Genomic DNA, 14,890 nt, shown 5'->3' on the forward strand with positions numbered 1-14,890 from the left:
TAGCTGTCCCTTCCTCTGAGTTAGGAAGGACGCCTGTATCTTTGTTGTGACTGGGTGTATTGATACACCATCCATAGTGTAATTAATAACTTCACCATGCTCAAAGGGATATTCAATGTCTGCTTTTTTTTCCCTCTTTGCCTTCTACTAATAGGTGCCTTTTGTGAGGCATTGGAAAACCTCCCTGGTCTTTGTGGTTGAATCTGTGTTTAAAATGCACTGTTCAACTGAGGGACCTCACAGTTATCTGTATGTGTGGGGTACATAGATGAGGTAGTCATTCAAAAATCATTTTAGAACACTTCTTGCACACAGTGTGAGTCCATGCAACGTATTATGTGACTTGTTAAGCACGTTTTTTACTCTTTAATTTATTTAGGCTTGCCATGACAAAGGGGTTGAATATTTAATGACTCAACAAAGGGGTTGAATATTTGATGACTCAAGACATTGCCGCCTTTCATTTTTTATTAATTTGTAAAGAAAAAAATACAATTCCACTTTGACTTTATGGGGTAGTGTGTATAACAGTGACACATCTAAAAGTAATCAATTTTAAATTCAGGCTTTAACAACAATGTGGATAAAGTAAAGGGTTGTGAATAATTTCTGAAGGCACTGTGCACCCTTGTAACAATGTCACATGGATATTGTAATTTATAAAAAGCTTTTTCAGTGTTAAAATAGGCTTAATTTTTCTCACAAATTATATTCAAAAGTATTCTAATACCAAAGTCTGTTCGAATAGTTGAAGAACCGTGCACATCCTAGTTGTCATATGATAAAATATAAATATCTTCAAGCAGGGATGATTGATTTTAAGGGAAAATCCATTTCTTTGGTAGAGCAGTTATTGTGTTAAAATGACAACTATACAGAAATGTATTTCTGAAATCTTTGGATCCATTTCACATTAAGAATTTTAAGTCTGACTGCAGTTATCTAACCCCCCCTCTAGGTGGAGAACTTCATTTCCTTCAAATTGGAGGTGTGTGTGACGATGTAGATGACAGCGACATTTTTGTCGACGGCCCCCTTTCTAAAGGGGCTGAACAGCTGTTGGAGGGGGCAAAGCCCTCCTCCAACCCCTCGAGCCCAGGGATCACAGGTAGGAGACACAGACCCCTTTACACTTCACCTCTCTGCTGCTTCTCCGCTCATTCAACAACTGTGCAGCCCTGTTGCCTCATTTCACCATTGCTGACTATGAACACCTATGCAATATATTTCATGGATATTGATAACTGACTAGTCATTGCTTATTGGAACCCTCTTTCCAGTGAAATCATATGCTGATTGACAACATTATACTGTACAGACTGGAATAGCAACAATACATTTTCCGGTTTCATAAGTTCTTTACATCCCCGTGGCCTTTAATTTTTTTTATATATATATATATTTTGTACTCCCGGTAAGGAGTTGACCTCCTGGTGGACCAAGTGTTGGCTGTGGAGAGCCTGACGTCGCTGGTGGAGCTGACGCGCTTCGAAACACTGACGCCGCGCTTCTCGGCCACAGTGCCGCCCTGCTGGGTGGAGGTGCAGCAGGAGCAGCAGCAGCGTCGCCACCCCCAGCACTTGCACCAGCAGCACCATGGAGACGCCGCCCAGCACACACGCACCTGGAAGCTGCAGAGTGACAGGTACGGACGGACGTGTGGGTATGGGTGTGAGTAGAATCCTTATGAGTATGTGTAGTCAGTGACTAATTTCTCTTAAGTCTATCCACAAACGTCACACTATTAATATACAATCACAATGGCTGTACATTTGGAATATAAAGACCCATTCTAAATTCCTCATTGAGGACCACACCTACATGTTCCTTTTTAACTTGTATGTTAACAGTCTCATATGCTCCTATAAATAAATAAAAAGTAGCCTAGGATGTCTTGATTTTAGGAAGTATTTGAGCAGGTGAATAATGCGGCCATGCTTTCTTTTGTTGTTTGTAGCTCCAGCTGGGACGAGCATGTATTTGAACTGGTCCTTCCCAAGGCCTGCATGGTGGGCCACGTGGACTTCAAGTTCGTCATGAATGCCAACATCACTAACATTCCTCAGATCCAGATCACCCTGCTGAAGAACAAGGCCCCAGGTCTGGGCAAGGTCAACGGTGAGGTCACTCACCGCTATCTCTATGTTGCCTTGGCAAATTTTTTAAATATAGTATCTTGAGCATAGACTATGCAGGACTCCAGAGTAACATTTTCACCTGGTGGCTCTGGTGCCACAAACGTTTTTAGTTTGTGACACCAGCCCATGATTTGGCCACACCCGAAAAAATATTTTTCACAGCGTCACACAATAGGAAAAATAGGAGTAATAATCTTATTAAGTCAGTCGAAGTGATCTATTAAGAAGTGTGTTGGGCTACTGAGATGGTATTCAATTAAGAAGTTAATCCAGCTATTTTCATGAATTTTGGTTTGACAATTAGGCTATTTTTGTTATATTCCAGGGCCCTATAAAATCAGTTTTATTCTTTGCTGGGTTCCGTTTTGTGTTATCCAAAATTCTGTTCTCAGTTTTGTTTTTCCAGGTTTCTGTTTTTAATAGAAAAACAAAATAATGGTTGCTTGAAGTCCACAACAATGCTTAAACCACATCAGGAGAGGTCTGGGAAAAATGTGTGAAGTCATTCCAGTGTGCACCTAGCAAGAAGCTGTTTAGCAGTTTTTTGTGGCGCACATGGGATGCCAATTTTCAAAACAAATACCTACTGGGTTGATACAAATAATCATGATATTATTCTGTAAGGCAAGCACAGGCTACTTTAATTGAGAAGGTTTTTTGGGAAAGCCTTTCCATCTACCAGAATACTTTTTATTAGCGTCATCGCTAACTGCTACGCAAAGGACACCGCACATACAGACGAGGAATTTTCATTCTGTTCAGAAAGTTGCAGGAAATAGGAATCACTGATGCATTCTGTTCATGTCTTATGATACATTTGGGCAAAGGTATGAATTATCAATACATTTAATTAATTCCCTATTCACTTCAATACATTTTTGAATATCGTTGAATTCAGTATTTATGTCTGGATTCCATGATTCCATCTGCATTGCCTATTTTATAGGTCCCTAGGCTCCAGAGTTTGTAGATGTATTATTTTTTGTTCAGTAGAGATGAATTTGCCTTCATCTTTATGTTCACTAGTATTACGTATAGGGTAAAACCATTTGAATTCATTCTCTTTTCGACAGCATCCCTTTTGATTTAAACAACTTTCTATACGTTTGCACATTTGTATTTTTTCAGTATTTTGTCTTATTATTATTTTTTACCTGAATGTGAAAACATTCACGAGAAGAATCTGCTCAAAGTTGACCCATTTTGCATACCCCACCCTACCATGAGACATCCATGGCTTCATCACTGGAAAAGATCAACAATTGAGTTTGTCATTTAAAAGTTTACAAACAGGGTTATCTATTTTATAATTCATTTAAAAAGTTTAATGGTCGTTTGAATAAAACCAGATCAAAGTATGATGACCCAAGTATTAAAAATGAATGTTGCTTCTACATTGACAAAGTTTGATCATAAAGTTACTAGCTCCCTCCCCATGTGACACACTTGGGTTCTGGAGGCGGGATTATATAATTCGGTAGCTAATCTACTGGTGCAAAAATTGAACTGTAGGGTGTCAGCAAATAACATGTATGAATAGTGTAAACTTTACATTTTAAAGATACTTAGATGTTTCCCCTTTCATCTGTGTCTGGTGTTAGCTAATTACTGGCTAGCTAGGTCATCAGCTGGCGTGGAACAAAGGGGGGGGGGGGGGGGTCGTTCAAAACTGGCGCATTTGTCATGTCAACACATCCGTCAGGGCTGCTGTGAACCGCATCACAAGAGGCTTGCCAAACAGGAGATGTATAAAATGTTTTTTGACGTCATTGATACAATTTAATTGTTTGAGTTGCTTTGTATCACCAAAAATGCTTGATTTTACTGCTCACTGCATCGAAGTTTCTTGACATAGGCCTGTCAGTAAAGGCGAGCTCATGATTATAAGCTCCCTGCCCACTCAAACTTCCTGGTAGTTAGCCATGAGAGAGTCATTTTTCAACCCCCAAAAAATATTATGGGTGATATGTTAGTGACTGAAAATTATATTTTACATGGGTATCAGAATGACTGTTAGGGATCCTTTTTATTAACACTTTGTAATAATGTTTAACCTTTTTTTAAGGTCAATTATCTAAACTTGTTAACTCAGATTTTCATATTTGCATATGTTGTAGCTTAGACCCTACTTTACACCATCTGAGGTTTTTGTGTTCTACCCACCATTGGTTGAGACAAAACATGTTGTTTAATAAGGGGGGGGGGTGTCATTTCAGTCAGAAATAGAATGGACCTATCCCCTTAGACTTGGGGTGTGAAACTGGGATCCTTAATGTTAAGAATACATTTTTTTTTTGTATATGCAGAAAGTAAACTATACAGTCAAATCAAATGTTATTGGTCACATACACATATTTAGCAGATGTTATTGCGGGTGTAGCGAAATGGGAGTGGGTCAATTTCTGCAACAACTACGAGTGTTGAAGCGCAAGGCGCGACTTCTCTGTGTTGTTGCCCTGTCTACCACGCTGCTAACTCATGCGCAGATACTGTGTGTGACTGTGAGAGCCAAGTGTTTAATCTCGCTCCTCTCAATACCCTTGCCTAGTCATTGATGATAGGCCATGCTTTACTGAAGTTACGAGATATGGAAAGCAAAGAAATTGCAAGATACAGCATTTTATTGGGAGACACAGCTTTTGATTGCCGCTAGATAGGCCTATAGCACAGTTCTGGCTCGGTTTGCCTGGTGGCTGACCTGCCTATACTATGCCCCTCTCTCTTTGTCCCTCGCTATTAAGGGAAAGGATTCAACTGGAGTGTCTTCCGCATTTAACCCAACCTTTCTGAATTGGTGAGGTACTTGGGATTGGTGAGGTACTTGGGGTCTGCCTTAATCGACATCCACATCTCTGGCCCCCGGGGAGCAGTGGGTTAACTGCCTTGCTCAGGGGCAAAACAACAGATTTCTACCTTGTCAGCTCTGGGAATCGATCCAGCAACCTTTCGGTTACTGGCCCAATGCTCTAACCACTAGGCTACTGGTATTAAAGAGAGGTGGGTGTCAGCTTTCTGCATGTACACTACCATTCAAAAGTTTGAGGTCAAACAAATGTCCTTGTTTGCGAAAGAAAAGCACTTTTTTTTTTACATTTTAAAATAACATCAAATTGATCATAAATACAGTGTAGACATTGTTAATGTTGTAAATGACTATTGTAGCTGGAAACGGCAGATCTTTTATGTTATATCTATATAGGTGTACAGATGCCCATTATCAGCACCTAGCACTCCTGTGTTCCAATGGCACGTTGTGTTAGCTTATCCAAGCTTATGATTTTAAAAGGCTAATTGATCATTAGAAAACCCTTTTGCAATTATGTTAGCACAGCTGAAAACTGTTGTTCAGATTAAAGAAGCAATAAAACTGGCCTTCTTTAGACTAGCTGAGTGTCTGGAGCATCATTTGTGGCTTCGATTACAGGCTCAAAATGGCCAGAAACAAAGTGCTTTTTTTCTGAAACTAATCAGTCTATTCTTGTTCTGAGAAATGAAAGCTACTCCATGTGAGAAATTGCTAATAAACCGAAGATATCGTACAGCGCTGTGTAATACTCCCTTCACAGAGCAGCGCGAACTGGCGCTAACCAGAATAGAAAGAGGAGTGGGAGGCCCCAGTGCACAAGTGAGCATGAGGACAAGTACATTCGTGTCTAGTTTGAGAAACCGACGCCTCACAAGTCCTCAACTGGCAGCTTCATTAAATAGTACCCGCAATACAACAGTCTCAACGTCAACAGTGAAGAGGTAGAGTTCCACTGTCCAGTGTCTGTGTTCTTAATCATTTATTTTTATTGGCCAGTCTGAGATATGGCTTTTTCTTTGCAACTCTGCCAACATCCCGGAGTCGCCTCTTCACTGTTGATGTTGAGACTGGTGTTTTGCTGGTACTATTTAATGAAGCTGCCAGTTGAGGACATTAAAGAGATAAAGATGCTCAAAGTTGACCTATTTTGCGTACTCCACCATACAAAATGACATCCAATTCTTCCTCACTGGAAAATATAAATGGTTGCGATTGATATCACTTAAAATTTGGTAGGAACCAAATTGTTGGTCAGTGTTTTCCAGGGGACCCTAATTACATAAGAATAGATGTTACATGTATACAAAGATTTTAGAATATACTATAGGCTCTCTTGATTCAGCATACTGTTGCACGAACAACACGCTGTATCACACCCTGTGTGATTGCGAGTACCATAGGGCGGCGCACAATTGTCCCACCATCATCCGGGTTCGGCCGGGGTAAGCCGTCATTGTAAATAAGAATTTATTCTTAACTGACTTGCCTAGTTAAATTAAAAGCATGTTGATCTAGCATCCTGTATTAGTTAACTTTTTCTTTGCCCTAGCTCAGTGCATTAGCTAAATGGCATTAGGCTAGCTAGTTGACGATCAGCATTAGGAATTCGTGTTCGGTATATTCCAGCTTCTTAAGACCAACTAGCTAGTGTTTTGCAGAGAGCAAGACACTCAAACTAATAGTACAATACAGTAAACGTAAATTCATATTAAAAAGCAACTTGGATGCAGCGTCCATCTTGTTTTGAGCAGTCGGCAGGGCGGTCACTTTTTATTACGGGAATCATGAGGATAATGCACTTTGCTGTTTGACAGATTCATGGTTTTATTCTCCCCAAAATACAACATTTTGATTGTGACCAGGCAGAATGTGCAGATCGCACCAGTGCGACAATAACGTTTTTAACTCGTACTGTCAAGTCAAATGGTCGCAGTCTGGAGACCTGCAATGAAGAGGACTGGCTGCCATAGATAACTAGTCCTTGTGCAGGGAAATATTGATTGTTTCATTTATGATCATGCTTAACACATCTTATTTGCAGATGCCTACTGTCTCAATTAGATTTGTTCTTTCCTTTTCTCTCCAGAGACGGCAGTTGACAGACAGATCTCCTTCCCCCTGTCCCATGTCCTCCATGCCAATGGGGAGAGGAATGGACAGCCACTTTTGCACGACTTTACAGACGACATTCAGTTCATGGACATCGAAGAGACATCAGGTAGAAAGCTGCATGGAAAGGCAGCCAGGGTTGATAGATGCAGTTTGACACTTGATTATTGTGTGTTGGGTTGCCACATTGTAGATGATTAGTGTTACTAGTGATTCTGAGGGTGAAGCCGCAATCCGAGGGGTTCCTCAGCCGAGCAGAAGTTTCATAATATTGCTCTTCCTCTTCCAGGCTCCAGGCTGTGCACTTTCCTAGAAGACCATAAGGAGGATATCCTGTGTGGTCCCGTGTGGTTGGCCAGTGGACTGGACCTCTCAGGCCATGCTGGGATGCTGAGCCTCACCAGCCCCAAGCTGGTCAAAGGTAGCAATATCTGCCAACTTTTACATCGAGTCACATTGAAGAAATCTTACCTTGACCATTTTTGTCACTCCAATATGTGTCTTCCCAAACTTTTTCTTGAAGAGACGAAAGATGATCTGCATGCCACTGCTCTATCTGAACCCCCCCCCTGGCAATGTACGTATTGTATTGTATGTTAGATGTTTTCAGTGTGTTTTCTGCTGGTTTGTCCCCCTCCCTGCAGGCATGGCTGGGGGCAAGTACCGCTCGTTCCTGGTGCACATCAAGGCGGTGAGCGACAAGGGCATGGAGGAGAGCCCCATGCCGGTGGTGAGGATGCCCGCTGCCAAGCCTCAGAGCAGCAAGGGCCATTCCCTCTCCACCCTGCTGCAGAGGGCACAAGCCACGAAGGTACTGAGGGCAAAGCATTGGACAACTAATGCAATTTTACATCAGCTTATTTCAGTAGTCCTTCTCTGCTGCACACATGAGGCGCTTTTGACTGATTGTACAGTTGTGTAAATTGAGTGCATGGATGGCCTTGATTGTAGCTTTCTCCTTTGTCTCCATCTGGTGGGAGAATAATGCTATTGCCAGGTTCTCATTGAGAAGTTGAAAATGTCAAATTGCTTGGATGTGGCTTCCTCATACCAGCAACATCCCATTCTTGAAGGACATTTTCTCTGTTAGTTTACAGCTCTACATTTTTAAAATAGCCTTCTTGGACCTCTCTGATCTAACACTGTACTGTTTTCCGTGTTTAAAATACCCCTCTCTTCCATTTAGGAAAAGGCCTCCACTTCCAAAGCAGATTCTCCTGCTCAGTCGAAGAAACCTGACAACCTCCGCGGCTGCGACCTGCTCCAGGAGGTGTCCGTCACGATCCGAAGGTTTAAGAAGACCTCCATACCCAAAGAAAGGTGCAGCCCTTAGTACCGTTGTTTCACGAAAAACACTCAACTATTGTAAAATCCCAACACCTTAATAAAATGCGTTATTCCCTTGATCTTGCACAGTTTATTGAGATTGGACATGCATCTTGTTACTTCAATACTCATTATATCATAGTAGTAAAACATAACTAACTGAATTGTGTGTATGTTGCTCCTGTCTTTTTCAGAGTCCAGCGCTGTGCCATGCTGCAGTTTCCAGATTTCCATGAGAAGCTGTTGAACGGGCTGTGTAAGGGGGCGGACGAGGGCCCTGGCACAGAGCACTCCCAGAGCCTCATCCTGGACTGCCTCTGCTGGCTGGCTGGAGTGTACTCCAACGGACCCTGCAGGTGGGCCTAAGAGGATGAATGTGGGATGCAAGAAGGAGATGAGATATTCTTAGGGATACAGAGATGCTCTATACATGCGGTAAAGAGATCAATGGAATTAGACCAAAACAATGGAAATACCACTCGGGGGGGATTATCGAGACGGCCATCAAAATGAGTCTACATTTAGGCTGTTTATGTGTGTTTTACACTGTAAGGGTACAAATCGGAGTATAGTGCTTGTATGGATGTCAACTCCAATCGTTCATGTCGTCACCAATCAACTGCATTACACTTATCAACTACTTCAACTACCACCACTGATTTTCTATATGGCTGACTAGGTCCACACCTGTTGTATTTGCGCATGTGACAAATACAATTTGATTATACGAACGGGAGTTCTACACCTGAAAAGAACATCTTCTAAATATTATGCAGCCTGAAACGGCTAAATATATCCAAATCGGATTTTAATAACATTGTAGGCCTGTTAGAACACACAAATCATGTCAGATTTGACAAATATCCAGATTTATTGCCCCCCTCCAAAAAAAAACATACAATTCCATGTGAATTCACAATGCAGCTGTTGCCAGCAAAGGTTTGTCCCTTTCAGATGGTTGCATATTGCCCCTGCACTACCATTACTGTACCTCAATTCCACCTCGCAAAGTTTGCATCTCACCACCTTCACATTTAACTTCTCAAAGTATTGCCATACTGGACTTTGCTGCTGTCGCTTGCATTTCTCTTCCGGTTTTACCACTGTTAACAATGAAGATGTAGTGGTGGAGATTAGTTTCCAAAATAATTGATTCCTCAACTAACTTACTAAAATGTGGTATTTTTGGAATGGAGGAGACTGATTAGTTGCAACCTTCCGAGAACACAAACACTTGCGTCTTTCATAGCGAGCTAGAGGGGAGGGGCACAGTATAGGCAGATCAGAACCGTGCACTAGACCTATCTGTCGGTAATCAAAAGCAGTATCTCGCGAACTTCTTGGTTTGCAACTTCTGTAAATTAGGGCCTATCATCAATGATCAAGGCTAGGATATATTCCACATTCCACTGAACACACACACTCGCATCATTAGCGAAGAGAAAGGGCAGGCGAGCCAGTAGCCTGCTGTAATTTCATATGAGACAAAAACACCCCCAACCACTCAGCAACGACAAGTACCCTGTGCTCGCAAGACTGGCCCGAAGACACCTCCGTATCCAGGCGACATTGGTCTCATGAATAAACTAGGATATTCTACAGGCAACAGCCCGAAGACTGAATACACACTCATCATTAGCAAAGAGCAGGGGGAGAGGAGGGGCAGGCAGAACTGTGCGCATATGTCTTGGTCATCTGTATCTTGCAGATCTTGTCTTGCATGCCTCTTTGCAAATTCATCAGAGTAGCCTAAAGTTTGCCTCTTTCCCTCTGGTTTCATTTAAATTACACAACATTCCCCAGGCCTTTTTTAGCCTATTGTCTAGGTCGGCTATAACGGCAAAGAATATGTTTTGTGATAACTGTGATTTTACATTTTGTGGGGGGGGACAAGGGATTTTTTTCTTAACGTTAATGATCACAATTTTGTTTAAATATTCACCCATACTGTTATTGAAGTGTGTTTATTAATATTTTATTTTTATTTAACCACACAAGTCAGTGTAGAACAAAGTCTTATTTACATTGACTGCCTACAAAAACGCAAAAGGCCTCCTGCGGGGATGGATCCGGGATTAAAAATACTAAATAAAAATATAGGACAGAACACACATCATGAGAAGAGACAACACTACAGAGAGAGACCTAAGACGACAACACAGCATGGTAACAACACAACATGGCAGCAGCACAACATGGTACAAACAATATTGAGCATGTTGGTTCTTTTCCTTCCAGCCTGAGAGAAGGAAAGGAGGCTCTGCTGATGAAAACAAGGAAACGGCTGACCGACATTGTGCGGGTGTGTTTTTTTGAGGCTGGACGGAGTATAGCCCACAAATGCGCCCGCTTTCTTGCACTTTGTATTAGGTGAGTTGGGCTTTTCATGGATGTTGTGACCCATACTCTGTCATACTTGTTGTTGATCCTTGTGTGATGTAGTAGGTGTGCACATTTGTAACTTGTTTTTGTCTGCTATATCATCAGTAATGGAAAAGGGGAGCCCAGTCAGCAGGGCTTTGGCATGAATCTCCTGAATGCTCTGCTGGACAATATGCCTTACTTGCCTGCAGCAGCAACAGGTGGTAAGTATAAATAATGTTTTTCCTGATAACACAATCGTGGCTAGAAGGCTTATGCATTGTCAACAGCATTGTTTTGGAAGTGCATGGTTTTGCTAGGCAGTGGCATGTGTCGAAGTCTCTCTTTCTCTCTCAGGGTCGGTGTTCTGGTACTTTGTGCTGCTGAACTATGTGAAGGATGAGGACCTGTCGGGCAGCAGCACGGCCTGTGCCTCTCTGCTCACCGCTGTCTCCCGGCAACTGCAGGACCGCCTCACGCCCCTGGAGGCTTTGCTACAGACCAGGTGGGCCTATTCACCCTCTATAGTGTCCTTACACCCCAATCAGGACCTAAAGAAACCAAAAATAACTGACTAATGTTGCCAGAAGAATACTATAACTAGTTTTTGAACCCAGCTGGACTCTGTATTATAATGCTCTGCACCATGTGTCTCCTCCCCAGATACGGCCTGTACAGCTCCCCATTCGACCCAGTGCTCTTTGACCTGGAGGTTAGCGGCTCCTCCTGTAAGAATGCCTTCAACAGTAGCATCGGCGTCCAGTCAGACGAGATTGACCTTTCCGAAATTCTCTCAGGTCTGCACCACATTCCACCATATTGCATACACCTATCCAATTCCTTCATCAGTGGATTCATTTTGGTCTGGGCTGTACTCTGGTGTGTGTGACTTAACCTGTGTGTCTGTCTATTGCAGGGAATGGCAAGGTAAGCAGCTGTGCGGCGGCCGAGGGCAGCTTCACGGCCCTCACTGGGCTCCTGGAGGTGGAGCCGTTGCACTTTACCTGTATCTCTACCAGCGACGGCACCAGGGTGGAGAGGGACGACGCAAGCATGTTCACAGGTACCTACCTCAGCTGCTTCTTGTTACTTGTGTAAAGGTTTATCCAGACCCTTTGTGAAACGGAACATTAAATATCTTCACTGTTCCTACTCAGGGATTTTGATTTATACTCCTGACCTTTGCCCCATCTTCTCCCAGTGAGCACATTCGGGGTGACCCCGGCGGTGGGTGGCCTGTCGGCAGGCACAGTGGGCGAGGCGTCCACGGCGCTGAGCTCGGCAGCCCAGGTGGCTCTGCAGTCGCTGTCCCACGCCATGGTGTCTGCAGAGCAGCAGCTGCAGGTGCTCCAGGAGAAACAGCAGCAGCTGTTCAAACTACAGCAACAGGTCAGGGACTCTAGTACCCATACAGGCAAACTTACATACGTACATGTCCCTACACATGTATTCACAGACATGCATGTTATGTACTCACACAGGTGCACGTACAAGCGTCTTCTTATCCAAGCCGTCACTATGTGCACAAACACCAATATCATGTGTCATGTACAGTGCATTCATGTACTTCATGTACAGTGCATTCGGAAATATTCAGACCCCTTGACTTTTTACACATTTTGTTACGTTACAACCTTATTCTAAAATTGATTACTTTCTCCCCCCTCCCCTCCTCAATCTATACATAACACCCCAAAATATCAAATCAAAAACAGGTTTGTTGAAATGTAAAATTACATTTTACTTAAGTATTCAGACCCTTTACTCAGTACTTTGTTTAAGCACCTTTGGCAGTGATGATTACAGCTTAGTCTTCTTAGGTATGATGCTACAAGCTTGGCACACCTGTATTTGGGGAGTTTCTCCCATTCTTCTCTGCAGATCCTCTCAAGCTCTGTCAGGGTGGATGAGGAGCGTTGCTTCACAGCTATTTTCAGGTCTCTCCATAGATGTTTGATAGGGTTCAAGTCTGGGTCTGGCTGGGCCACATAGGGCATTGAGACTTGTCCCGAAGCCACTCTTGTGTTGTCTTGGCTGTGTGCATAGGGTTGATGTCCTGTTGGAGGGTGAACCTTTGCCCCAGTCTGAAGTCCTGAGCGCTCTGGAGCAGTTTCTCATCAAGGTGTTCTCTGTACTTTGCTCTGTTCATCTTTCCCTCGATCCTGACTAGTCTCCCAGTCCCTGCTGCTGAAAAACATCCCCACAGCATGATGCTGCCACCACCATGCTTCAACGTAGGGATGATGGCAGGTTTCCTTCAGACGTGACGCTTGGCATTCAGGCCAAAGAGTTTAATCTTGGTTTCATCAGACCATGGTCTGAGAGTCCGTAAGGTGCTTTTTTGGCAAACTCCAAGCAGACTGTTGTGCCTAATACTGAGGAGTGGCTTCCGTCTGGCCACTCTACTATAAAGGCCTTATTGGTGGAGTGCTACAGAGATGGTTGTCCTTCTGGAAGGTTCTCCCATCTCCACAGAGGAACTCTGGAGCTCTGTCAGTGACCATCGGTTTCTTGGTCACCACTCTGACCAAGGCCCTTCTCCCCTGATTGCTCAGTTTAGCCAGGCAGCCAGCTCTAGGAAGAGTCTTGGTGGTTCCAAACTTATTCCATTTAAGAATGATGGAGGCCTTCAATGCTGAAGAAATGATTTGGTACCCTTCCCCAGATCTGTGACTCGACACAATCCTGTCTTAGAGCTTTACGGACAGTTCCTTAGACGTCATGGCTTGGTTTTTGCTCTGACATGCACTGTCAACTGTGGTACCTTTGTCGACAGGTGTGTGCCTTTCCAAATCATGTCCAATCATTTGAATTTACCGCAGGTGGACTCCAATCAAGTTGGATGATCAATGGGAACAGGATGCACCTTAGCTCAATTTCAAGTCTCATAGCAAAGGGTCTGAATAATTATGTAAATAAGATATTTGTTTTTATTTTTGAATTAGAAAAAACAACTTTTAACTTTGTCATTATGGGGTATTGTGTGTAGATTGAGGATTTTTATTTATTTTATAAGTTTTAGATTAAGTCAACATAAAATGTGGATAAAGTGAAGCGGTCTGAATAGTTTCAGAATGCAATGTATCAGTGTGATATTTGGCAGTTTTAGCCAAGTAGTAATCCTGTCTGTGTTCGGAACAGAAGGCCAAGCTGGAGGCAAAGTTGCACCAGACCACTTCAGCAGCTGCGGCCTCCGGCGTGGGGCCCATCCACAACTCTGTGCCTTCTAGTGCCCCCGGCTTCTTCATCCATCCCTCTGAAGTCATCCCCCCCACGCCCAAGACCACCCCGCTGTTCATGACGCCACCACTCACTCCTCCCAACGAGGCGGTGTCGGCAGCCATCAGTGTGGAGCTGGCCCAGCTCTTCCCTGGCTCCATGATAGACCCACCGCCTGTCAACCTGGCCGCACACAACAAGAACAGCCAGAAAGCCAAGCCGGTCAGTCACAAACAACTCTTTGACGGCAGATAGCCTAGCGTTTAAGAGTGTGGGCCAGTAACCGAAAGGTTGCGTCTGCTAAATTACTAAAATGCCAATAGCTCAAAGCACAGCAGTTAGGTTTGTGCTTTCACATGAACACCAAGGGACTTTTGTTGCATTTCGTCAATTAATAAAATATTTAAATTAAGAAGTTTTATATTAAAAATGTTTTGACTGAAAAGCGTCTTTGTTTGTTGCAGAACCCCATGGGCAGCGGTCTGGCGTTGGCCCTCTCTCAAGCCTCTCACTTCCTCCAGCCTCCTCCACAGCAGTCCATCATCATTGAGCGCATGCACTCTGGTAAGTACAGTTACCTTTTTGTGCCTTTTTACCTGGATCAACAGTTATTAAATTAAAGTAAATTAAACTCAAGAGCGTATACACTACTTGACCAAAAGTATGTGGACACCTGCTCGTTTGACAACCCTCAAATCATGGTCATTACTATAGAGTTGGTCCCCCCTTTGCCTCCACTCTTCTGGGAAGGCTTTCCACTAGATGTTGGAACATTGCTGCAGGAACTTGCTTCCATTCAGCCAAGCGCGTTAGTGAGGTCAGGCACTGATTTAGGGCAATTAGGCCTGGCTCGCAGGAGGCGTTCCAATTCATCCCAAAGGTGTTCAATGGGGTTGAGGTGAGGGCTCTGTGCAGGCCAGTCAAGTTCTTC

At 43.4% G+C, this 14,890-nt stretch overlaps 1 protein-coding gene across 20 annotated transcripts in view; it reads left to right on the forward strand.

Moving 5' to 3' along the window:
* The window catches only part of LOC139411172 (baculoviral IAP repeat containing 6), a 158,844-nt gene that overhangs the window by 22,852 nt on the left and 121,102 nt on the right, over positions 1–14,890 (forward strand). For 19 of the 20 annotated variants that reach the window (XM_071157089.1, XM_071157148.1, XM_071157191.1 and 16 more), the window contains exons 11-26: positions 959–1,108; positions 1,420–1,645; positions 1,958–2,118; positions 7,031–7,162; positions 7,343–7,474; positions 7,698–7,864; positions 8,240–8,373; positions 8,574–8,735; positions 10,618–10,749; positions 10,867–10,964; positions 11,098–11,245; positions 11,404–11,537; positions 11,657–11,803; positions 11,942–12,129; positions 13,882–14,181; positions 14,424–14,523. In XM_071157089.1, coding sequence (XP_071013190.1) covers positions 959–1,108; positions 1,420–1,645; positions 1,958–2,118; positions 7,031–7,162; positions 7,343–7,474; positions 7,698–7,864; positions 8,240–8,373; positions 8,574–8,735; positions 10,618–10,749; positions 10,867–10,964; positions 11,098–11,245; positions 11,404–11,537; positions 11,657–11,803; positions 11,942–12,129; positions 13,882–14,181; positions 14,424–14,523 — 2,511 coding nt within the window. The remainder of the gene's footprint in view (positions 1–958; positions 1,109–1,419; positions 1,646–1,957; positions 2,119–7,030; positions 7,163–7,342; positions 7,475–7,697; positions 7,865–8,239; positions 8,374–8,573; positions 8,736–10,617; positions 10,750–10,866; positions 10,965–11,097; positions 11,246–11,403; positions 11,538–11,656; positions 11,804–11,941; positions 12,130–13,881; positions 14,182–14,423; positions 14,524–14,890) is intronic. The other variant, XM_071157107.1, reaches the window with a different exon arrangement.

Source organism: Oncorhynchus clarkii, chromosome 1 (assembly GCF_045791955.1).
Source record: "Oncorhynchus clarkii lewisi isolate Uvic-CL-2024 chromosome 1, UVic_Ocla_1.0, whole genome shotgun sequence".
NCBI classification, from domain to species: Eukaryota; Metazoa; Chordata; class Actinopteri; order Salmoniformes; family Salmonidae; genus Oncorhynchus; species Oncorhynchus clarkii.